The 24,608-nt window shown below is 35.5% G+C and overlaps 1 protein-coding gene across 8 annotated transcripts; it reads right to left on the bottom strand.

Moving 5' to 3' along the window:
- Positions 1–9,857: 9,857 nt before the first annotated feature.
- LOC114308774 (putative protease Do-like 14) lies at positions 9,858–23,604 on the bottom strand. Of its 8 annotated transcripts, none has more exons than XM_082867789.1 (12): positions 23,349–23,540; positions 22,673–22,835; positions 22,470–22,566; positions 22,245–22,382; positions 21,991–22,130; positions 21,599–21,891; positions 21,275–21,335; positions 20,604–20,734; positions 16,746–16,866; positions 11,527–11,619; positions 10,457–10,581; positions 9,858–10,134 (listed from the first exon to the last, which is right to left on the bottom strand). In XM_082867789.1, exons 2-12 carry the CDS (start codon positions 22,703–22,705, stop codon positions 10,080–10,082), a joined length of 1,287 nt encoding a protein of 428 aa, XP_082723915.1. In that variant the 5' UTR covers positions 22,706–22,835; positions 23,349–23,540; the 3' UTR covers positions 9,858–10,079. The 8 variants fall into 8 exon arrangements, with proteins under 8 accessions (XP_082723915.1, XP_082723919.1, XP_082723916.1 ...); XM_082867793.1 differs by having other exon boundaries at positions 22,466–22,566; positions 23,349–23,497; XM_082867790.1 differs by lacking the exon at positions 22,673–22,835 and having other exon boundaries at positions 23,473–23,604.
- Between the last annotated feature and the right edge of the window lie 1,004 nt (positions 23,605–24,608).

Raw genomic sequence — 24,608 nt, 5'->3', positions numbered from 1 at the left:
AGTCTGTGTTTCCTTTCACTAGTCTCTCTGCTCCTTCCTCTCGTCCTTCGTCCGATTCCATTGCCACTTGGATCCCTCCACCACTTCAAATTCCCTCATTGTCATTGGTACCACCACTCACTCCGTCATCTGCAGTGGACGCTCCGCTGTCTTCCCCCAGTGAAACTCCACAATCACCAACCCTGCCCCACACACCTATTCTACCTCCACTCCCTGACCCATCAACCACTCACAATTCCCCACCACCGCCACCACCACTAGCACCACCTGCGCCTCAACCTATCCATACCATGACTACTCGAGCCAAAAACAATATTCACAAACCCATCACCAAATTGAATCTTCACACCCAATTAACCAATGGTGCTGACCTTGAACCATCCACCTTGACCCAAGCTCTCAAAGATCATAAATGGCGTCGAGCTATGTCTGAAGAGTATGATGCTTTAGTCACGAATGGCACCTGGGAACTGGTTCCTCCGGATACCACTCACAATCTAATTGGATGTAAATGGATTTTTCGAACTAAACGCAAATCTGATGGTTCTGTTGACAGGTTCAAGGCTCGCTTGGTTGCAAAGGGCTTCCACCAACGCCCTGGCATCGACTACCACAACACCTTTAGTCCCGTTGTCAAACCAACAACTGTTCGCACTGTTCTCAGTCTCGCTGTAAGTCGTGGCTGGTCCTTACGGCAGCTTGATGTCAACAATGCCTTTCTTCAAGGTCACCTCTCCGAGACTGTCTACATGTCCCAGCCACCTGGCTTTGTTGATCACGACAACCCCTCATATGTCTGCAAACTTCGAAAAGCAATCTATGGCTTAAAACAGGCCCCCCGGGCATGGTACCATGAGCTCCGCACCTTTCTCCTCCACTTTGGTTTTCAGAATTCATATGCTGATACATCTCTCTTTGTCTTTCATGCTGATGGCCACACCATGTATCTCCTTGTTTATGTTGATGATTTAATTCTCACGGGCGACAATGCTACCAAAGTCAATCAATTTATTGATATTCTTGCTCAGCGATTTTCGCTCAAAGATCTTGGGCTCTTGACTTACTTTCTGGGTGTTGAAGTTGTCCCAAACAACCATGGCTTGTTACTCTCACAGAGGCGTTATATTCAAGATCTCCTCACTCAAACCAAGATGCAAGACGCCAAACCTGTTCTTACTCCCATGCCGACCAGTCCTTCTCTCATGTTAACCTCGGGCTCTTCTCTGTCTGATCCAACTGAGTATCGCCAGGTCGTCGGGAGCCTACAATATTTGCTAATAACCCGACCAGACATCGCCTTCGCTGTGAACAAACTGTCTCAATTTATGCACTGCCCAACCACTGCACATTGGTCCTTTGTCAAACGCCTCCTGCGTTATCTAGTTGGCACCATTGATGATGGCTTACAAATCTACAATGACTCCCCTCCCAGTTTGCATGCTTTCTCCGACTCTTCTCTTAGCCTCCAAGCCTTCTCTGATGCTGATTGGGCTGGGGACAAGGACACTTTTTGCTCCACAGGTGCTTATGTTGTTTATCTTGGTAAAAATCCAATCTCCTGGAGCTCTAAAAAGCAACGCACTGTTGCTCGATCCTCCACTGAGGCAGAATATCGCTCTGTTGCCAATACAGCTGCTGAACTTACTTTCATTTGCTCTCTCTTGACTGATCTAGGCATTTCGCTGCCCCGCTGCCCTGTCATTTACTGTGATAATGTTGGGGCCACTCAGCTCAGTTCCAATCCGCTTTTTCATTCGCGCATGAAGCATGTTGCCATCGATTTTCACTTTATTCGGGATCAGGTTCAAACTGGTGCTCTCCGTGTCGCTCATGTCTCTTCTGCAGATCAACTTGCTGATGCGCTTACCAAGCCTCTTCCCCGCCACCGTTTTCTTCAACTCAAGCACAAGATTGGATTGCTCTCCCGCGCTCCATCTTGCGGGGGCATAATAGCAACAAATCAGTAGTCCTTAACTGCTTTGCTTGACTTAGTCTTTTCTTAGCAGATTGTATTTCAAATGTACTTAGCTGACTTCCATAAATATAGTTTCAGTTTGTAACCACTTCCTAGGTTGTAGGATTTCTTGTTATTTCCTTGTGTATTTATTTGACTGATCAATCAATAATTAAGGTGTGAGGTTTTCAACAATCTGTCAGAAGAGACATTTACAATCCTTGGTGAATCCGAGAGCTGGAGGAGGGGAATGAGTGCTTCAATCACGCTTTTTGCTCCATATCAGTCAACTCGTAGTTTTGAGTCATTACTTCTTTCCATTTTTTAAGTAGTCTAGGCTACATTAATGAGATCATTCAGTTATAGTCCTTGTGGTTTTCTATTACCTATTACCTAAAAAGCACTCACTTTTAAGAAGATGGTGTGTCCGCGTCCAACATGTGTCAGACACTGACACTCATTGGACACTTCCCAACAGTCATCAGATACTTTTAACATGTGTCAGACACACATTCAAGCATGTTCCATTATTTTTTTTAAAAAAATTTAGACTCAGACACACTTCTAACACTTGGAGGACACATATCCATCATTTAGACACACATGAAACACTTTGCAAGATTGAACAAAATAGTTTAAGATCTCATAATAAAAGAAAAACAATGTAAATTCACACTTGGTAGTCCAACTTGCTTTAAGCTTTAGAAATTAGTTATATTGTATATTTTATTTAACTTTAAATGAAATATTCTATATATGACATAATAAATATATAAACACGTATCACCCAAGTGTCGTGTCCTATATTTTAAAAATTATAGCATCAATGTGATAGGAATTGGAAAGGCATTGGATAAAATTAAAATCACCGTATCAGTGTGATGATGACCCCTTAATATTAATAATGATCTCCAAAAAAATTTTAAAGGTTAGGCATAGATCTTAACCATTTCAAGAAAATAAAAATAAAATATCAAAGATAAGTAGCCTTCAGATGGTATGCATTTTTGGAATCACACCAATTTGAATTTACTCAAGAGCAAAAGAAATGAGTCATGGCTAGGACTCACATCAGCAACATCTGTTGTCTTTAAAGCATCCTAATCCGTCACGACTCCACTAATCCCAGCATTTTTCACCTATAAGAATTCGAGAATTTTCTTTATTTAATTTACAAAAAATCACTATAACATTCAAAGAGATGAGTCATAGATCTAAATTTGGATTAAAGGCCATCTCTATACATATGACTCTCACTAATAAGTAAATGCATAGTTCACTTCCATATCTGGAAGAAGCACAAAATCAATGATGAGAAACAAAACCATTTTTCTTGTTGCATAATATAATCATACCACTTCCTTTGTATCAAGACAAACAAACATGCTCATCAAATCCATGAATGCTTTAATTTCATTCCATATTTTTGAAGAAAAGGCAAAAATGAATACAACTTGGGGAAAAAAGAGTACAAATGAGTAACTAGATATTGCCAAAGTTTATCAAAATAGTAATTACAAGTAAATTCATAGTTCACTTCCATATCTTCACAAAGAATGCAATGGATGATGAGAAACACAACCATTTTTCTTGTTGTATAATACAATCATACTGCTTCAATTCTATCAATTGAATGCATCAATTTAATATTTCAAATTTAAGGGGAGGAAAAAGAGATGCATACCACTTAAGACTGAAAAATAAATAAGTCGAGTACAAACGACTAACTAGGTGTAAAAAATTTCCAATTCAGCTAAGCTATAGCTGTTGATTGAGATTGCACAACAAATAAATAAAAAGGAAATCTGATTTCTGTATTTCATATCACTAGTTTTTATTCTATAACCAATTTTGTGGTGAAAAAAATAAAATAATATATTTGATTCTATCTCAATCAGGCGAGCCACCTATAGAATTACGATTCCACGATTCAGATTCCAAGTGTGAATCTGTACATTCCTAAGAATCTGAAGAGGGGATCTCCCACGATCTCAAATTGAGACTCGTCCCTTGAGGGAGGTTTGGGGGAACCTATCCCCCGATCTCTTATAGAAAATGAGGCAGCTCATTCCGTTCAACCGCTTACCACTCAAGAGAATGGAAGAGGCTTTCTGCTATCCATCTCAAGTAGTTGCAGCAATATTACACCAACTACCTCTTCTCGATTATAAAACAATTTAACAAAAAGTACAAAATAAATAAATAAAATTGGGAATTAGGTTGGGAATCATACCAAGATATCAACATAGTAACTGTGTACTGTAAGACCATCTCCAATGGTGTATCAAACTTGTCATGAAATTTGAATTTGATGAAAAATGGTTCCTTTTTCAACTCCAACAGTTTCATCAAATTGGTATCAAATCCAGTATTTCTCTTTTCTTTCATCAAACTAAGGACCAATGTGTCTTTCATTAAATCACTTTTCATAGCTGTTTGATTTTCACTACTGGATGTCCTCTTCGATGTCCGTTTGAATGTCCCCTGGATGACCATCTCAAAGCAAAAATTAGTGAAAAAATTGCAGTGACTGTTTGACCCCCCAGATGACCACCTCAATGCAAAAAAGTGTGAAAAATTTACATTGACCGATCGATCGGTCTAACATCCACCCAGTCGTCCGCCCAGTCGACTAGTGTTCTAATGAAGCTTCAAAAACCTCTGTTAGAGCACTTGATATCATTTGAAACTTTTACTCAAATTTACTGAAAAATTTGATGCACCATTGGAGATGCTCTAAGAGCATCTCTAATCATTCACCTTTACTTCCATCAAATTTGAAATTGACGAAAAAGTGTTCAAAAATTATCTTGAATCCTTTCATCAAAAGTTAATTAAATCAAGTGAGAGTCATTTTTTCATCAAATTTGAATTTGATAAAAATCTAAAAAAATGAAGCATTGGAGATGATTTTTTTCATCAAAATTGATGAAAAGTGAAATTTGGGATGAGAAGGTAATTTTTTAAAAGATTTTGATGAAAAATTGATGAAAGGATTGGAGCAGTTCATATTAAATCAAGCATTTTACTCAAATTTGAAATCAAATTAGATGCAAATTTTGGTGAATGATTGGAGATGGTCTAATAGTATAATACTAAAATTACAATTCAGGTAAGCTAGTTGATTGAGACTGCAAAAACAAATAATCATAATCATAAAATAAATGAACAAAAAAAAATTGAGAATTGGGTTGTGAATCATACCAATATCAAGCCTTCCAAATTTAGACATGATAAAATCAGCAAGAGAAGCAATACTAGATGGGTCCACAACATCAAGCTGAAAGAATACCACGTGATCAAAGAGGCCATCACTTTTGAGTTTCTCAAGAGCTTCAAAACCCGTATTCTCATCTCTTGCAGTCAACACCACCACGATTCCCTTAGAGCAACGGCGTTTGCTAAAATAGCATTGTTATTGTTATAATTTGGCAATGAATAATGTTATTTTGTCAAATTATAACAATAGTGTTCCAATGGTCACATGCTATTTTGGCAAATCTCAACCAAGTTTTCCTCTAAGTTTGTAGGTGTTGTTTTGATATAGGTTTTTTAGTAATTTTTTTTGTTGTTTATTTTTTGTCTTTTGTGACATTTTTTCAACTATTTGTAAAAAAAATTATATATTTACATTATACCTAACTAGACAAATATAAAAAATGAAAAAAAAAATTGAAAATTTTCCAAAAAAAATTTAAATATAATTCACCCGTAAATTTAAATATAAAATATTTAAAATTACATCGAAAAGGAAATGACATTGCAAAATTAAAAAATACATTCTCCCATAAATATTCATCAGGAGACAGGGAAAAATACTAATTTGGGTTGCTGAAATGTGCCGACCACTTGGCAAAAATCTCATTTTTGCGCATTATGTAATACGCTTTTGTCTGAGGGTCTAAATGAAAAATATCCGTAGTCATTATCAAACGTTTTTCCTTTTTTATCTCAAGTTCTCTCATCTCCTGCAAATGTTATTACTTTTTGATCTCTAGTTCTTTCATCTCCTGCAATGCTCGGATTCTTTTTTCTTCTCTTTCAGCTTTTTTTCATTTCTTTCTTAGCAAGGTGTTGGTTAAATATCTCCAACAAATTGTTATATGTGTGGACTTTAGCTTGAACAGCTTCATTTTTCCGAAGCAATTCTTTTGCAGATTTCCTACCCATAGGGCTTTTACCCCATGCAGAGACACTTCCCTCACCGATTGGATTATTACCAACACTTGAACTGTTTTCGTCTTCAAGAGAAATGATGTTATTCATAGGGGATTCGGAGCCTGAATTAGGAGAAAACGGTGTACATATCCTTGACTTCACTGTGTTCGTAGGAGTTACATCTTGCCACCTGTTATTGTTTGCAAGATTGGCCAACAATGTTTAAAAGCAAAATGCTTATTTTCATCTTGATGGTATAAAAGTTTTGCTTGAAGCATCTGTATCAGTAAAATATTAAATTAATTAATTAGTTAATTTTTATATGAGACAAAATGAAAAAGCTAACATAATAAATGAAGATGAAATCTTACTATATCAACCTGAGACATCCCACCTGAGTGTATATTTTCGACTTGCGCCAAACACTCACGAAATTTGTTGCAACATTTCATGATTACATCCAATCGAGATGAGATAGACATTTGTGTTCTTGAGTGATCATTCTGCAGCGAGCAATAATTTCCAAAAAATCTTCCCAAAAAATGAGCATGAAATTACGAATTCCCGACAATTGGATTTTCAGTAACGTGACGCCAAACTCTACAAATTGCCACATCTTCGTTAATGTTCAAAAGGCATCAGGATATTCTGTTGGTTGAGAATGCTAATGTTCAGTAAGGGAAACTGATGCATTCAACATGGGTGCATAGTGCTTTAAAAAATTCTACGTTAATTGAAAATGTGCCCTTCATATCAATTAAAAGCTCATGGTTTTGGCAATTGAAAAGTTATTTAATGGATGATAGATAATCCATTACATCAGCCAAAGAGAGATCTGTACCATATTAAATTGGAAATAATTGCACACAATAATAAAGCAAAAATTGGAGCACAAATGAAAAATAAACCAAAATGTGCATCTTTTTTATCCAAATGATTGCATAAAATGGAGAAGGACGGGCCTAGCGTAGCGATAAAGCTACCCCTTGGTGACGTGGAGGCCACGGGTTCGAGTAGCGGAAACAGCCTCTCCGCTTGCGGGATAAGACTGCGTACATCAACCCTTCACCAAATCCCCGCTTAAGCGAAAACTTCGTGCACTGGGTACGCCCTTTTTTTGATCACATAAAATAGAACGAACATGAGTTTAATAGATTTTGGCGGTGTTTGGGGAAAATTTTTTGTAGGTTTTTTTATTTTTATTTTTTCCACTAAAAGACAAAGTTTTTGCAAAATCAAAAAAAAAAAACAAATCCAAACAAAATATCACATCCCACCCTATAATCATTTCACTTTTTCTCTCACAAACATCACATTCAACCACAAAAAAATCCAACTATCTTCTTAAACACACAAAAAAAAAAAAAAAAAAAAAAAAATCCAATAATATCCTACAACTAAAAAAAACCTACATAAAACCCCACTTTCCAAACACCCACTTTGACAATTTAATAATTTCATCATTTGATTCAACAAAGATATTTTATTGAAGGTCACTTATTGGAGACAAAGTTGGTGTTTGGGAAGTGGGGTTTTTTGGTAGGTTTTTTTAGTTATAAATATTAGTGAAGAAATTTTTTATTTTATTTGTGGGAAGATAGTTGAGTTTTTTTGTGGTTGGATGTGATGTTTGTGAGAGAATGAGTGAAATGATTTTGGAATTTGATGTGATATTTTGTTTGGATTTTTTTTTTTTTTTTTTTTTTGTAACAAATTTGTCTTTTAGCGAAAAAAAACAAAAAAAAAACCCCAAAAAAATCCTTCCCAAACACCCCCAAAGAGTAAGAAAGGAGATCAGATTCGTGCTTCAGATTTGAAAGAAACGAAACAATTTTACAAACATCTTATGAGCATCTTAGGCGTTTGGTGTGGCGTGGCATTTTATCATCCTAATTATTAACTAGATAGTTATTGGATAATTTCACCAAATAACTTGCGAACAGAAGAATTCTGGAAGGAAGGAGGTATAAAACCGAAGAAAACCACAAAGATATCCTAAGAGGTAAGTGTGTGTAGCAGAGTGACAGTCAGAGTGAGAGCGGGAAGATATATAATTCATACCTGCGTTCAATAATGTCTGTGTATGCTGGTGGCCGTTGATTGCGAAGAATGGTGAGGGTTGAGACTGATGAGGAAATGGAGTAGCGCTCAAGACAGAATGGCAGAATGGCCGTGCTGTGTCCAAAGTTCTGTTTGGCAACTTAGGAGGGAAAAAATAAAAAAAAATAAATTATTTTTTGAACATTCAATCAATCAATCCTATATATTTTGTTGTTTTTTCAATTTTACTAACTCATCCACTCAAATCCTAATTATGTCCCACTCTCACTCCCTGATCATCCCTAACCTCCCAATTTTAATTTTATCAAAAGAAGGGAATGGCAACGATAGTAATCCAAAAGATAAGAGGTATGATTTGAATTACAATTTGTTCCCAAAAAATATTTTTTTTTAATTAATTAATTAAATTATGTTGACTTACTTTAAAGGCTGGATAAAATAGAATAAATCCTATAAATTTGATATCATTATATTATGTTTTTTTTCTTTTAAAAAAAATAAAATAATAATAATAATTAATTTAGGAGGGCAAAATTGTAAAATCTAGCCCAATTAGAAATTTGAGCCCAAAGGTATCTAGGGCCCGAACCTAATAAGATTCTAGAACATGGGCGGCCGAAGCAAGTAACGGACCTGATCTTCAGTATTCTAGAGGACTTCAAGATATGAGTTAAGAGAAAGATCAAGCCAATATCATAATTATCGTAGGATCAGTATAGATCCAACGGCCGAAGATCGTGGTAGGTTGACCATTTCTTGGACGATCTAGATTAATCTCTGACATGAGACAATAATATTCGATCTATCCTAATCTAACAGTCGTCGATCAATGCAACTTCTTTGGCGAATGGGCCACGATGGTCTGGCGGCAATGGAGTAAAAATGAGAAAATAAAATTCTTTAAAACAATAATTTTTCATTCTTATCAAACGATTTCATTGACCATGTTCTTATTACCAAAACAAAACAATTGTCGAATCTATTATCAAACACCTAAAAATATAAATTCTTTTATCAATTATTATTATTTTTATTATTAATTCAACCAAAAATGTAATGAGACACCAAATTGGGATTCAGCCCCTAAATGCTGGTTAGCAGAAGACTCCCTGAAGCTACCTTTTGTCTCCTGTTATGTATTTTCATCTTAATTTTTTTTTCTAAAACTTATTTCATAAAATATGCCCTCCTATTTGGTCCAGCAGGTCATAAAACAAAATGCCGTCATCGATATGTCATAGCTAAAGACTCGGATCCTCCACGTTAATTATTCATTTCGTATATTAATGGTGGTGGTTGTGACGGCAAAGTGAAGGTGACAGTGGAAATAGTGGCACAATTGTGGAGAGATTAGTAAAAAAAAAATTTCAGTTCTCTCCAATTAAATTTTCCAACTAGAAGGTGCTATTATCTAGTATTTCATCTCTACTAATTAAACTTGCTTTCCGTTGACTGTGAATTTCTATTTTTGTTGATTTTCCTTTTTTGTTGTTCCAAAATCCCCAAAAAAAGAAAAAAGAAAAAAAACAACAACAATCACCCACCCAAACAACTCTAGCTCTAGGATGTTGATTTTGTTAGCCACAGAGCTTTGGCTGCATGCTAGAATTCACAGATGCAAACTGAAAACCTCCTCGAGTGAACCCGCCAACAATCAAAAAAAATACACATACACGGAAGCCAATCACAGAATACTTAGATCTCATCATAGGATTAAGGTAATTAAATATGCAATTAATTAACTGGAAAACGAATCCAATAGATACAAAATAAATAAGAAGGGTGAAAACTATAAAACTATGCATGATTGTACCCAAAAAAATGCCCACAATTGATCAGCATAACAAAATTGAGCGTGCGCAAAGCGGACATCACTTTCAATAATTCCGTGTCTTTGTGTTCATAACTATCGTCGACGAATTCTACCAACAGATACCATGGATCTTTTGGGGAGCGGCCACCTGAGAAAGACAAGGCACGAGGAACACAATCAGAATGAAGCAAAATTTGTTAGCGTAAAGCAATAAAACCACCACACGGAAGAGACATCAAACCTCAGAATTTTTTATTTTTTATTTTTTATTTTTTATAGAATATTGCAAAAATAATTCACGCTTATCTGATAAATAGCTGGAATTCATCCCAAATATAATAAATACAATCAAAAGAACAGACCAATTTTTTTGACAAAATATATCATAAAAACCACATGAATTCACACCCATTATAAAGATTGGTATAAATATATCTAGACATTAACCAAAATGCATACAAGATATTTACCTGTTAAATTTGTCTGCGCTAGTCTCCTCAACAACCATGGTTAGATTCAAAAGGGCGTCACTTCTTTCTCTTATCACAACCACCTCCATAGATTTGCCAACCTTGTCCCATATTATTCCATAGAACTAATACCAACAAGAGAAAGATTAAACTGACATATATGATTTTGCAAGTGGCAAATGATTTAGAGACAGAAAAAAAGAGATTCATATTGAAAAACCAATATAGTTACTGAGTCACTAGGCCATGTAGGCATCCGTAAACGCCATTCAGCCATGTAATAGGGTATTAGAATCCTCCACAATAATCATTCTCGCAATGGTAGCTTAAGTAGGCGGCTTAAACCCAAAACACAATCAATGGTGGTAAGTATATGGTCAAGTCCGAAATACAATTATCCTAATAATGATATATTATTTTAGAAATCCTATTCCCCTAATGAGACCCACAATCAGTGACGAAACCAAGAATTCAACATAAAGGAGGGCATATTAATCACCGTATTGAATTTTTTTTTTCCATAATAAGCAACAGCTAGATATTATTAAACTTGAACATTTAAATTTAAAATTTTAATTGTTAATGAGTAGGATACAACATTTAACTTGCTGCTACCATGTTTTCACTTGTTGGAGTTAGAATAGTTTATCGTATGTTCTTTAGTCATTATGTCTTAACATTTTGAACCATAGCAAAGCATTCAGAATCCCAAAGTAGGAGAATGTTTCACAAGGACAACAAATTATTATTATGTGTATATGCTAGTTGCTAATGGTAACGATAATGACAACAATTATGATGATGAAGATATAGTCATGCTAATTTTAACATTCCAAACAAGGAGAAGATTATACTATTTTAAAATCAATGAACTCGCATCTAACACCATTCTACACCTCCATAAAAGCACGAGAAAAAGGAAAACAAAACACAGTAACAGATTATCCTTTTCCCCCTCTTTTTTAATGGGGACACTTCTATATATTGCAGTATTACAAAGAAGCTTGATATGCTATTTTAGGAATGCAAATAGTGCCTCCCTAATAACAACAATGACAAGTGTGATATACCTCCAAAATACTCTGAACAAAATTTTCGCTGCATCGAACAATGACATCACCTTGGCATATTCCAGCATGTTCAGCAGGGGACTCTTTTATAACCTAGTTGACAGTTTGGAAGATTATGCAGTGGCATATGCAATTAGTAGAAATATCTCAATTAACAGAGACATCACATGCATGCATGCATCCATCCGTATACATACAAACACATGTACACACACACTTGGCAATTAATTCTCTTTTTTTTTTTATTATTAGAGGTTGTAAACGCTATACAAAAGAAAACCGCTACTCCAAAACTTAAACAAAATCCAAAAATTAGTTCAAGAACAGATCAACTGATCCATAATACCAATTATACAAAATAGAAAGGGGGAAAATGGCACTTTCAAAACTGGCATCACATTGCCCTCAAAATTCTTCTATTCCGTTCGCTCCAAATCAGCCACAATATTGCCAAAGGAACCAGCTCCCCATGCATTCCTTTTTCCTTATATCAACTCAAACTCCTTCCCAAGACCACCGAAGCTCCTCGACCACATGTTCTGGACTGTATGGACTTTTAATATTAAGGGTGGTTATGGACTCTTGCCACCTTGAGTCTAGGGCTTTAGAATGTCGTTCATAATATATTTTTGTTGAATTGATCCAGGCCGCGCATCATTATATTTTGGCTACGCCTATTGTATTGGTTTGAGTATCAACAACGCTCATTCGTGCCATTTTTTTACGCCAAACTTTACAAGCCTATGCATTAAGAATTTGCATTTCTGGGCAAATTCTCAAATGGGTGGTTGCTGAGCACCTATTTGAAAAAAGGTTGAGTTGGTTTTACCATTTTCTCAATTATTTCTTCATTGCATGTTTCCCAAGGCTTGGACCGTGACAGCTATGGCTCATACTGCATGTTAAATGATGTGGATGAAGTCATTGTTGCAAGAGATAGGGTTTGTATTTTTGACAAACTAGCAAAAATCTTGCAATAACCAAGGGGCAATTTTTATCTCTACCGTTGCAATGTTTCATGAAAGGAGCAATTAGTTAGATATATGGTGATGAGGAAACAAATTCCCACATCTTACGTTTAAGTCAAAAGATCAATTGAGTGCTGCATTTACAAGGTAGCAGGAAGGGGAATTTCAATGAGTTTTGGTATAATTTATATCTACGCCCTCAGCTTGAGGGCGAGTGCTTAGATTCTGTTACAAGGACTCAAGTACAGGCATCGGGTGGGTTCAGATATTTGTCTCTGTAAAATTCATCTAATTCTATATTAACAAACTAAAATATAACATTTTACCTACAAAATGGAAGTAATAACTGCCACTAGTTGACGTTAGCGTAAAGATGATGGAGAGCCTATCAAACATCTTGCCTTACATATCCCTAGAGAGTTATGTAGTTTGTTTCTATCCTTTCTAAGAATACAATGGGATATTCCGAGGGCAATGTTTAATATATTGATGACTTGGGATGGTGTGAGGGGAAGGGCAAATGTATGATAGTTCCACTATGCCTTTTGTGGAAGGTGTACGAGGAATGATGCAGTTGAGCTTTTGACAGCATAAGACAATCTTTGAAAGAGATTAAGATGAAGTTATAAAATGTCCTTTTCTTAGTTTTTGGCTCAATGAACGGAATAGTTTGAAGGCTTTTCTCTCTCATCTTGCTCTTTCGCTCCAATCTGCCTTCGCTTTCTCTCTGTTACCAAGCTGGAATTCAGATCTGTAAGTTTTCCTTCCATTTCGCACCTATATAGATGCACATGTTTTCTATGAACTCAGATCTGTTTGTATGAAATCGAGTATGTTCGAATTCATATCTGTTTGATTTTGTTTCGTAGTGGGTGATCAATTTATAGTTTCACGTCTCAAGCCCTTTCTCTAAGTCTCTCTTTTGAAGCTAATTTGATGCTAGCTTTTACTCCTTCAGATCAGTATTGATGATTGTAAGCTACTTTGAATGATATTAACTTTGTGCAATATTATAAACCCTGAATGATATTAATTCTATGTATTGTTTAACTGCGTAGCTATTAAAACTTTCTTTTATCCTTGGGGAACATTTTCAAAATTGGTATCCATTGCTACAAGCAAATGCATGTGTGAGTAAATCTAGATATTGTTCCTATCAATTAGTGTTTCTTCAAATACATGGAAACAAATAATGTAAATCCTATGCACTGCTGCTTTTTCCCCATTCTTCGTCATATTATAGTTTCATGTTTTATATTCTTATTCTAGCTTGTAATGTTGCAACTTGTAATATTGCTCAGAAGCTTGCAATCAACTCCAATTTGCTTTAGGCGATTGGAAGAGTAAAACCATATTGAGGTTCAATTCACTTAGACTATTTAAAATAGTTCCTAATTTCAGCATTCTTCTAACATCACAGTAGAAGTGAAGGCAAGTACCCTAGTTCGAACTATTAGAGTTATATTTTTCAAGACACGGGCCATCCTTCTTGTCCTCTAGTTTGATGAACCTTATGTAGCTGTGTTTGGAAGGTCAAATCCATCTTAGGATGAGAAAATCCACTTAGGATGTGTTTGAAAGGTCAAATCCATCTTTTTATTCACATTTCTCCTTGCAATTTATACCAATATAAATCTTACCCAAATCAAAGATCCAAACACAACCTTACTGTATGACGGTGCAATATGAGTAGTTTTCTTTCTAGCAAGGGTGTTCACCAAACCGTGAAAACCCGACCCACCAAACCGGGCCGTCCGACCCGATGAGCATACGGACGGTTTCGAAACACCCTGCGGTCAGCTGTAGTTTGATAAAATGTAATTTTTCGGGTATTGGTTCAGTTAACGGGTTTAGATATTTGGGACCCGTTGAAACCGAACCAGCCGAATATATATCTTGTAAAAACGTTACCTTTCCTCCTATGAAGTTTTTATTGGTCTTCGGGATTGCACATTATCTGCGCGGCATGCGTGTCGTGATATCTGAAAAACTCTCAAACACATTTCTCTTTTATCTAAACATTAGTCTCAAAACTCTCAACCACTTTATCTTTTTTCCAAGCATTGTATCTATCTTTTTCTTATTCTCTCTATCCTTGTCAACAGATTTCTCTTTTTTCCACGTATCTCTCTTTATTGTTCCCTCATTCTCTCGCTTCTCTCTCACCTACTGTCAACCACTTTCTCTTTCTCCCATGTATGTCTTTCCCTCATTCACTCTCTTCTTCTCTCTCTCTATTCTATCAAAGATTCAATTGTAACCCTAAACTCTAGTCCAAAAACCTTACTGTCTCACGATATGAACATCCAAAGGGAAAGCCCCGTTCCTTTTCACGGTCGACGACCTTCAGGCTTCATTAATGCCAGATTTATGAATTTTTAAAGTTGATGGTGACGATGTTGGGAATACGCATCAATTGATTGATCTTGAAGCTTCAGGAACGATGATGGAAAAAATGCAGATGGTTGGATGCAGTACTGACGCCGATTGATCTAGGTTTCGTTTTAATTTTTCGATTGATCTAGATCTATTGATCCTTAAGTTTAGTTTTTGTTTTGTTTTGTTTTGTTTTGTTTTGTTTGTTTGTTTTTTTTTTTTTTTTTAAGTTTATTTAATTTTATTTGGTATACCAGAAATCGTATTTATATAGAAGTGTTTTTTGTTCTTTGTTCTTTTTTTGGTCATTGAATCTGTTGAACCTCGTGAATCTGCAATTTCTTTTCCAAATTTTTTGATATTTGACTTTTGTAATTTCGAAACCGTCTGAATCCGACCACCAAACCGAAGAAGATGGACGGAGGGTTTCGAATTAACATGCGGTCGAAAACGATTGAACATGTTTCCAAACCGAACAGTTTCGGTCGAGTAGCGGGTTTGAGTCAAACCCGACTCGACTCGTGAACACCCCTACTTTCTAGGGCTCACTCATTTTGGGGAAAAATGAAATATTAGGGGCTTACATAGTCAAACAGATGGATTTATGGTTAGATCACTCAATTTAGGAAGCAAAATGGATGTGGCCTAGATTTTAGTTTCGTAACGGTTTGCTTACGCATGAACAGCTTTCCACTGAACAAGCATATCACGTAGGGTGAAACTGATCAGTTTCTTCTGAACTCTTGGTAATGATTTCTAGAAATTTTAACACAGTTGCATATTTTTCTATGCTTATCTTATAGGAGTCCCTGGAGGTTTTGAAGTATATGTGACAAACTTAGAGAAAAGGCTCTTGTAGCAATTGTAGAGGCTTGCAATTGCAAATTGTGGCAAGAAATTGTGAAAAGAAGTAATTTTTTTCTTCTTTCTATTTTTCGTTTGATGTTTTGTTACTACTAGTTGGGATTGGGAGCTTTTTAAACAAAACGTATAAAATAGGAGAATCTGTGACGCTTTTGTTTCAGTAGTTTGTGGTTCTTCCAAAATTGAGGTCGGTGTCAGTTCATAGTTCATAGTTCATGTTTTGGTGATTTCTACTGTTACAAGTAGCACATAGGCAAATGATGTGCTTGTGCTGCCTTAAATTAAATCCAATGCAAAAGTTAGGATTGATCTTCATGATCAACCAAAATTTATCTTCATTCATATATCTCTCTAAAATTTTGATACGGCGAGATGGTAGTCTCCATTGATGTTTGTTCTTTGAAAGCTAATTGTGTGGCTTCTTAAGTGTAGCTTGGCCTCATATGCGTAGGAAATCTGGGTGTGACCATATGCTGTACACATTTCTTCTGTAAATCTTGCAATCATATAATTTACTGGTTTGTTCAATTAATCCTGAAGGATTTTTTTTAATTAAAAAAAAAAAAAAACCTTGCATGCAGACAGTGAAGTAAGATCATCTTCTCATAGTAATGAGCAATTAAGGTTCTGATGGGTTAATCATCAACAACTCATTTTTTAGTTTTTTTGTAATTTTTCATATTTCTTTTTCATTAATTTGGCTCACGGTACCACATGTTTGCTTCCTTTCTAGTATATGTACAAATGTATAGAAAAAATGACTCTTTGGTATACCTTTTATACTTAATTTAGCATTCTAGTACATAAGTACACAGTGTTGAAACAAGAGATGTAAACAGCATATGGTCTAGAATAATATATTTTGCAGTTATCCTGACACCAATAACCTCAATATTCTTGATATGCAGTCAAAATTATTGTAGTTTTCATAAAGGCATTCAACATCCGGAAAGAAGATATTGACCCAACGAACTGGGATCTATCTAAAACAAGGTGTGGCGGAGAACATACCTTTTCAACAAGAACACCTTTGACAATATTGGGGAACTTTTGGATAATTCTTTCCAACTTGTCTACACTTGCCGCATAAAGATTAGCCATTTCCATTCCAAGCCAAGGTCGACAGAAATTCCTATGCCATGATACAAACCATTAGACCCTCTAAGACAGCTTTAAAATGATTCCTATTAGTTGTTTTAATCTACTAATTCACAAAGATCTAACACACTTCCAGGCTATAGAACACCTAGTAACACATGTACTATGCAAAGTACGGAACATGTTGAAGACACGGTTACCCTGGCTCACCTCCATTGAGACAGAATGTGACATAAGGGAGGCCACGAGTTTAAAAAGTTAGCAATAACAAAAAATAATAATAAATTTCAAAATGCACATATGAAAGTCTTTGAAAGTATAGCGCACACAACATAAATGTAAATCGAAATATGAGTATATTTATAATTACAAGGGGCATCCCTGTAGTAAAAATGAGACCTACTACACAATATGAGGAATGGTAGACTAAGCAACACCTCCCATATATAAGAGTGGGGCCCATGGGGAGAAAATAATTTATCAAGCAAACTTACTAGCAGCTGCCTACACGATTTTCTTCAATCAAGTGTTTGATGGTATGTTGAGAACGGGGTGTAAAAATGTAATGAAGACTTCAAATCAATGACCATGCCTTTATAGGCTTAATTCTTTGTAATCATATCCCACTTTGTCACATTTATTATGCATACTTTACTTTCCAAAACACTAATTCACGAACAAAGTAACCTTAGGATTTCTGCAGTAAATAAAACTAATTATTCAAAAAAATTACGATTTAAGAGTTTGAAAAGTGACCTTCAGCTTTTGTTGGAGAAAGGGATGAGCAGTTGTTAATCATCCATGGGGAGCATTCCTTTTTTTATAGGGAAGTCGGGCTGTTAAGATCAGCTTAAGGGGGGGCACGTGGCCTAATCCCTTTGGTGTGACTACCAGATATCTCCTATCCTGAGATCTCTGTTTTGGTATCTCCTATCTCCCATACACTCTTTACGCAAAAACAATGGAGGTTCCTTACCTCAGTGTGTCAGACATATCAGATGTCTCGGTCAACGTCTCTCTCTCTAAGGCTGGTCAAGGGGGAGCACCACAATGCAATCCTGACAATCCATTGACTCTAGCCTCCAAGCCACTATCCTCCAATGATTATGTGCTGATATTCTTTGCTCTGCTCCTAGCCTGGTAACTTGTAGAGCAAGTCTTAGGCTGGATGATGGAAGGTGCACTGAGCGATCTCCTTGGAGAAATCGAGTGGATCATTAAACAATTAGAGACCGGCTTATAGTGACCGCTCGATTGGAGAGATCTTGACAGAGCCAAGGTAAGGTGACCAAAAAAGGACAATATGAGGGAGCAATCCAAAAAAGGAGAACTAAAGAAGGCAATCCAAAAAGAAAGATCCGGATAGGGTTACCAAATAAGAAATCTAGATGTGCCTACACACACCAAATTTTCAAATCAAACGAATCTGAATGGGAACCAGGAGTTACAAGAATGATGAAAGGAAGCCATTAAATCTCTTTATCCTTGATTATCTTGACATTAATCTATACCAACCATGTTCTACATCAAACAAGAGAGCACGGCTCACCCATGAGGCATGCACACCTCTCCAGAGGTCACGTACGAGTGTCCGACACGTGTCAGATAAGGACACGCGCCGGACAAGTGTCGGACACACTGAAAAGAGTAGAACATGTTGGGACACTTGGGACACGCTACGAACACGTTGAGGACACGTTACGGATATACTGAGGACTATTTTTTTCAAAAATATTAAAATTTTTAATTTTTTAATAAAATAACATACATCAAGTTGATAAATTTGATAAAATTAAATATTTGACATAAAATGCATATTAAATATTTAAAAATATGACATATAATAAATATAAAAAATTATAATTTTTTCACGTGTCCCCAACATGTCATGTCTTGCATTTTTTTTTAAATTTACGTGTCCACGTGTCTGTACTTCTTAGCAGCTCACCAAACCAATAAAGAACTTTGGCATCAGCCACACAATGTACTTCAAGAAAAGCAAAAATCAATGGGCTCAAGTAATCGGAAATATATAATATATCGATTTTCTCACAAGAGAACAATTAAGAAACACCAAAATGAAATAGCAATTCAATCGAATCTTACAAGTTAAAATATCCAAATAAAAACAGAATAAACACCAATGTAACAAAACGATGCATGAACTACGCCTAGTTGGCCAAGGCCCGTATAAGTATCATTTCTGATCGACTACTCGTTTCCATCAAAAGATTTATTTTTATATTACCAAATGTTGACGTGGAACAAGATGGGCCCACTCTCCATACCACTAGAATCCTACTAAAAAATTCCTATCACAACCTGCCAACAATTTCCAATGATTCCTACTCCTCTTATATTTGTAACTTCAATAAGCACTAACGCTTGATGGGGGCCTAATACCCTTCGAGGGGAAACCTCCAATTCCCCATATCACAAAGCACCAAATAGAAAGTACCCACCACAAACTTCCAGTGATTCCCTACTTCTCTTATAGATCCCAAGCTTCTGCAAAATCCACCATCTAATATTGAACCAGCCACACAAATCTCAAGTTCCAAAACATACAATGTAGTGTCAATCAAGTAATACACCACACATGGTGGTAAAACAACGGTTTCCTTTCATCAAGATCTTACAAACATTATTTGAAAATCAAAGTAACTTGAGAGAGAGAGAGAGAGAACATCTAAAAAGCATACAAGACATTTGCTTTTCTTTTTCCTTTTTGATCAGCCATATAACAATCGTTAAGACATTTGTTAACAAGCATTGAGCACCTGCTTATGTAAATAGAATTTTGGTGACAAGAAAGTCACCACGTGTATATAATTTAGTGACAAGCACCATGCCATGTGCACAAGCACATTGACACATAGACAAACATGTTGGTGACAATCATATTACCACGTGAGCAAAAAATGTCAACTCGTGATTTTGGCTTTTTTTTTTTTTTTTTTTGTCTCCTTTCTAAACTTTTTTCAATTTTTTAATTTTTTTTTTTACTTTTCCAGTACTTCTAGTCAAGTAGAACCAAAAAGCCTTTTCATTTTTTTTTTATTTTTTATAATAAGTTTACTAAAGAAGAAAAAAAGCCAACAAAAAAGCAAACCCCGAACACCCACCCACTCACTCACTAAGTGGATTAAGAACTCCAGCGAGTTTCCAAAAGTGAGCATAAGCTTGCAAGCTAAACCACTATAAAAATCTGTGTGTCCATTGTGCTTTTATTTACATTCATGCTTTGGTATCCATATTTGTATAAATGAGCTATTTGAGTAATTTGTCAATTTGCAGTAAATTGAATATTCCATTATCTTATTACATCCTTCAAATTGAAATTAGCATTGGAAAATTTATCATTGGCTCACGTAATCGTTCAATAAAGTTAGAGACAAAAAGAATTCACTAATTCATAAACTAGCACAAGCTTTGAATATCAATTTAAATAAAATATAAGAATTGATATCTATAAAGACACTATTTGGGATACCTATAAAAGACGGAAATTAAAAGGGGATTAATCAAAAAAATAATATATATTACCTATTCACCCTCCCTGAGCATGCACAATTCCCTCAACTACAAATCTAGATGTTCTAGATGATTAGACCTTTTTGTGCATAAGAGATAATCTTTCTTGTTTAGCATTCAAGTGCATGCATGTTAAACTACCCAACAAACCCCATGTGAATGCATGTGGCTTCCAACTAGTTATAAAAAAAAAAAGTCACTGCATTTTGAAATGACATAGAAAGATTTGAAACATACCCATATTTCTTAAAGTGCTCCAAGCAATTAGAAACTATGTTGATTGGGAGAAAAGGTGTACATAGCGAATCATAAAAATTGACTCCAATGACTTCTCCATAATGATTGATAAGGGGTCCGCCGATACCACACTAGCAAAAAAAAAAAAAAAAATCATTAGTTCAAAGATTGCCTAAATACATATAATCTAGTCAAATAAAACCAATAGTTCATTGCATTATATCATATATACTACAAAGACGTGTAACATTTTAGGGCCAGATTGTAGTCCACCATGAACGATCTACACATTGTATCACATAATTTTTGCCCAAATGTAGACCTACATCAAGCACACATATAAACAAATGCTAGGAATATATTAGAAATATTCTTAAATGTTATAATAGTATAAATGGGCCTTTGAAGGTGAAAATACCAAGCTTTGCCCCGAATCCAAACAGAGTCTTGAATGAAATACCAAATCCACACCTAACCCTATTAAGCCCGTACCAACTACGTTCCAAGAGAAGCAGTGTGGGGCAATCGGGCAGGTTTCCCATTTACTTTGCCCCGTCGCTATTCCTAAATGTAGAGGATGCCAAAAAAATTGAAAGACGGTCATATCATCATTCTCTACTAATCTAAAAGCCAAACGCAAATGTAAGCATAAGAGAGAGAAAAGTTATCACTTTCGAAATTTTGCAGTTCGCCCTGAAAAGCTCTTTACAATCGAACTTGCAGCAGTCAAGACTACACAGACAGAAAAAAAGTCGAGTCACTTACAAGTAATAATGTACCATAATTAATACTAAGCCTTTTCTTTCGTATATAATCTATGCACTATGATTAACACAAAATAATGCAACAATTAGGTAATGGCACCGTAATATAATTTATGCCAAGTTAAGCGCATCATAGAATTCTACATTCTACTATTGGAAAAATGTGCATAGACTAAGATATGTCGTTGATCAAGAAAATTGCAACATGCAAACTAAATTTACGTTGGGTACCTGAATTGACCACGAGCAGCCATGAGATTATATGGTGCATCAAAGAAGCGACCAACTGCTACAACAATATCTCCAGGACAAAGTTTAGATACATTTGAAAGAGGACGAAGCTGAAACGAGTCTGAGCCGGGGATATCATTTGGATCTATACTGATAGAGTCTTCCAATAGCCTTAGACTTGCAGTTGGTAAAGTCGCATTAGATTCAATTTTGATAAAAGCAATGTTGAAATGAAAGTCATAGGCAAACACTCGACCCTCAAACAATTTGCCATCTGAAATATAAACATCAATCTGCAATAACAGTGTAACCATTATTTTAGCTCATTGAAAAACACTGAATAGTATTGTATTGTACCCAAGACAAAAAAATACTTTCATTGAAATAATGACCTTGATATCCTCGGGTACCGCTTCTAATTCTGCAGAAGACCTAAGGAGACTAGCAGAAGTTAAGATGGTACTGAAATATGTACCGTTGACATTCTCACAATCTATGATTGTGCCAGAGCCCATAAATAATGCATTCCCACCTAGCCAACAATATATATGTAAGAATAAAAAATGTATTGTTGGAATAACAATTAGTAGAAATTTGTAAAATAAGAAAAGCAATTAATATAATAATGCAGTAACTAAATACCTACCTGTAAGGGATACAACGCTGACAACAGATGGAGAAGCTTTCAAAGCAGTTTTTTTGGTATCAATATCCAAGTCCATGTTAGCATATGTATAATCATCAAACTTCTCCCAAAAAGAATGCACGGTAATTTTGTAGGGGCCTGTTGTTCATATCATTATTTAAAAACTAAAATAATATATAAACAAAATTAAAACCAACAACTTTGCACAACCAATTTTTTACCTACCCCGACTTTCAGGGCGTTTCCGTTTCCATGGGCTAATGCTTGCTATTTTTTCTTCCTTGTCACAATGATCGCGAGGATCAACCTCCATATATTTGGTCTGAAGAACAAAGAAAAAGAATATTAGACAACATAGGGAGAAACAAAAAACTGAAGAAGCCCAAAGGAGAAAAAACACACCAAACAGAGAATTAAAAGAAGATTACCCAATTGGGGGGAAAAAAAGCATATAAACCCATAAGATGGTACTGACAGCAGCACTGGAGTTTAATAAATAAATGAATTGGGCTGAAGAGGACAAGGGCTGGAAATAGAACTGTGCGGGCTTTGTATTGTGAATTTTATTTTTTTTTATTTTTTATTTTTGGTCTGAAGAACAAAGAAGAAGAAAACTCATTCAAATTACAAAATCTGAATCAAATATTAAAACTAAAAAAAAAATGATTAAAACCACAATACCTAAAAAAATCGAACCACAGTATCTACAAAAATTCCAGCAAAACAATTCTCTCCCCCCCCCCCCCCCCCCCGGTTCATTCCTTTTTTTAGGCAAATAATTCATTGAGCAAACAAAACTAGCAAAACAAACAGCCCAAAAACAAAAATACAGAAATAACGAAACAGAAATCCAAATTCAATTTAAATAAAATAAACAACTTGTTATTCAAAAAATGACAAAAAGCAAGTAGCTTTAACATTAATTATCTTGAAATATCGCCTTCTGAATCTCTCTCTGTCTCTCTGTCTCTCTCTATAATCTTAAATGACATAGAAAAAAAGGTTGAGAAATACCCACAAAATGATTGAATCAAATAAAATAGGGATGTTTAAAATCTATACAAAATCCTATAAAAAGGTTGTAAAAAAGGTTTGAAAGAATACCCATAAAAAGTTTGAATTTATATATATATATACAGCAAGTAAAGACTGTATGCATCTGATTTGAAGACTAGTACTACTTGGGAGAACACTAGAGAATCTTTCCAACCAGAGAGAGATTGAGTACCAGGGGCCGTGAGGCTATCGGCGCCGTAAGCAGCGAGAGGGGAAGGGGGAGGCGAGAGAGGGAAGCTGGGCGTGCTCAACCCTACCAATCACATCTTACGCCAAGTTTTGACTATGTTTTACACAATTTTTTATCTTTTTATCTTTTTATTTTTTTTTTTTTTTTTTTTTTAATCACATTATCTTTCTATTTTTTTAAATATCTTTTCATAAAAAGACAAAAAAACACACTTATTTAGGTCATTCCAAATAATCCCTTAATCCGAATTTTTTTATATTTTCAAATTAGATATGGACTTGAGCAAAATTCATAAATTTAAATAAAAGTTTGATGGATTTGTTTAAAGACCTCAAATAATCCAAACAACTCGAAATCTGAATTATATATATAGATATATAAAAATATTAATATACATATAAATTATTAACCATTACATAATATTAAAGTAATTTAAATTATTAAATCATATTCCATATAGGGATTTTTATTGATAAGTCCAATTTAGAAGTGTTTTAATCCAAGAAGTCCATGAAGAAATTTTTTAACCCATTTAGTCCCATGTATGTATAGTTTTATTCCATAAAGTCCATTTTCTTGATTTACACTATTTTCTTGGACACTTATGCCCTTATATTTAATTTTGATATCCTTTTAAATATTTTTTCAACGATTTGCAATTTAATGATGTGAACATTCATATTTTAAAATTCACATTTGTAGGAATGTAAATTGGCCCGTGGGTGGTCCGAAACCCGCCCGCGAGCCAGGGCGGGCCCGGCCCGTTGACAATGTAAATATTCACATTGACATGTTAAAATTCACATTAATAGGAGTGTAAAATTGGCCCCTGTCCCGTGGCAGCGCGAAAATCGCCCGCGGCCCATGGGCAGCCCGGGGCGGGCCCAGTCCGGCCCGTTGACAATGTGAATATTCACATTGACATGTTAACATTCACATTGATAAGAGTATAAAATTGGGTCGCGGCCCATGGGCGGCCAAAAGCCCGCCCGCAGCCCGGGGCGGTCCCGGCCCGGCCCATTGACAATGTGAATATTCACATTGACATGTTAACATTCACATTGATAGGAGTGTAAAATTAGTCCGCGCCTTGTAGCTGCCCGAAACCCGCCCACGGC

The sequence above is a fragment of the Camellia sinensis genome, chromosome 5 (genome assembly GCF_055761805.1).
Source record: "Camellia sinensis isolate YWXY chromosome 5, ASM5576180v1, whole genome shotgun sequence".
NCBI classification, from domain to species: Eukaryota; Viridiplantae; Streptophyta; class Magnoliopsida; order Ericales; family Theaceae; genus Camellia; species Camellia sinensis.
Note: the sequence above shows the minus strand (reverse complement) of the source record. Positions and strands in the feature narration are given on the sequence as shown.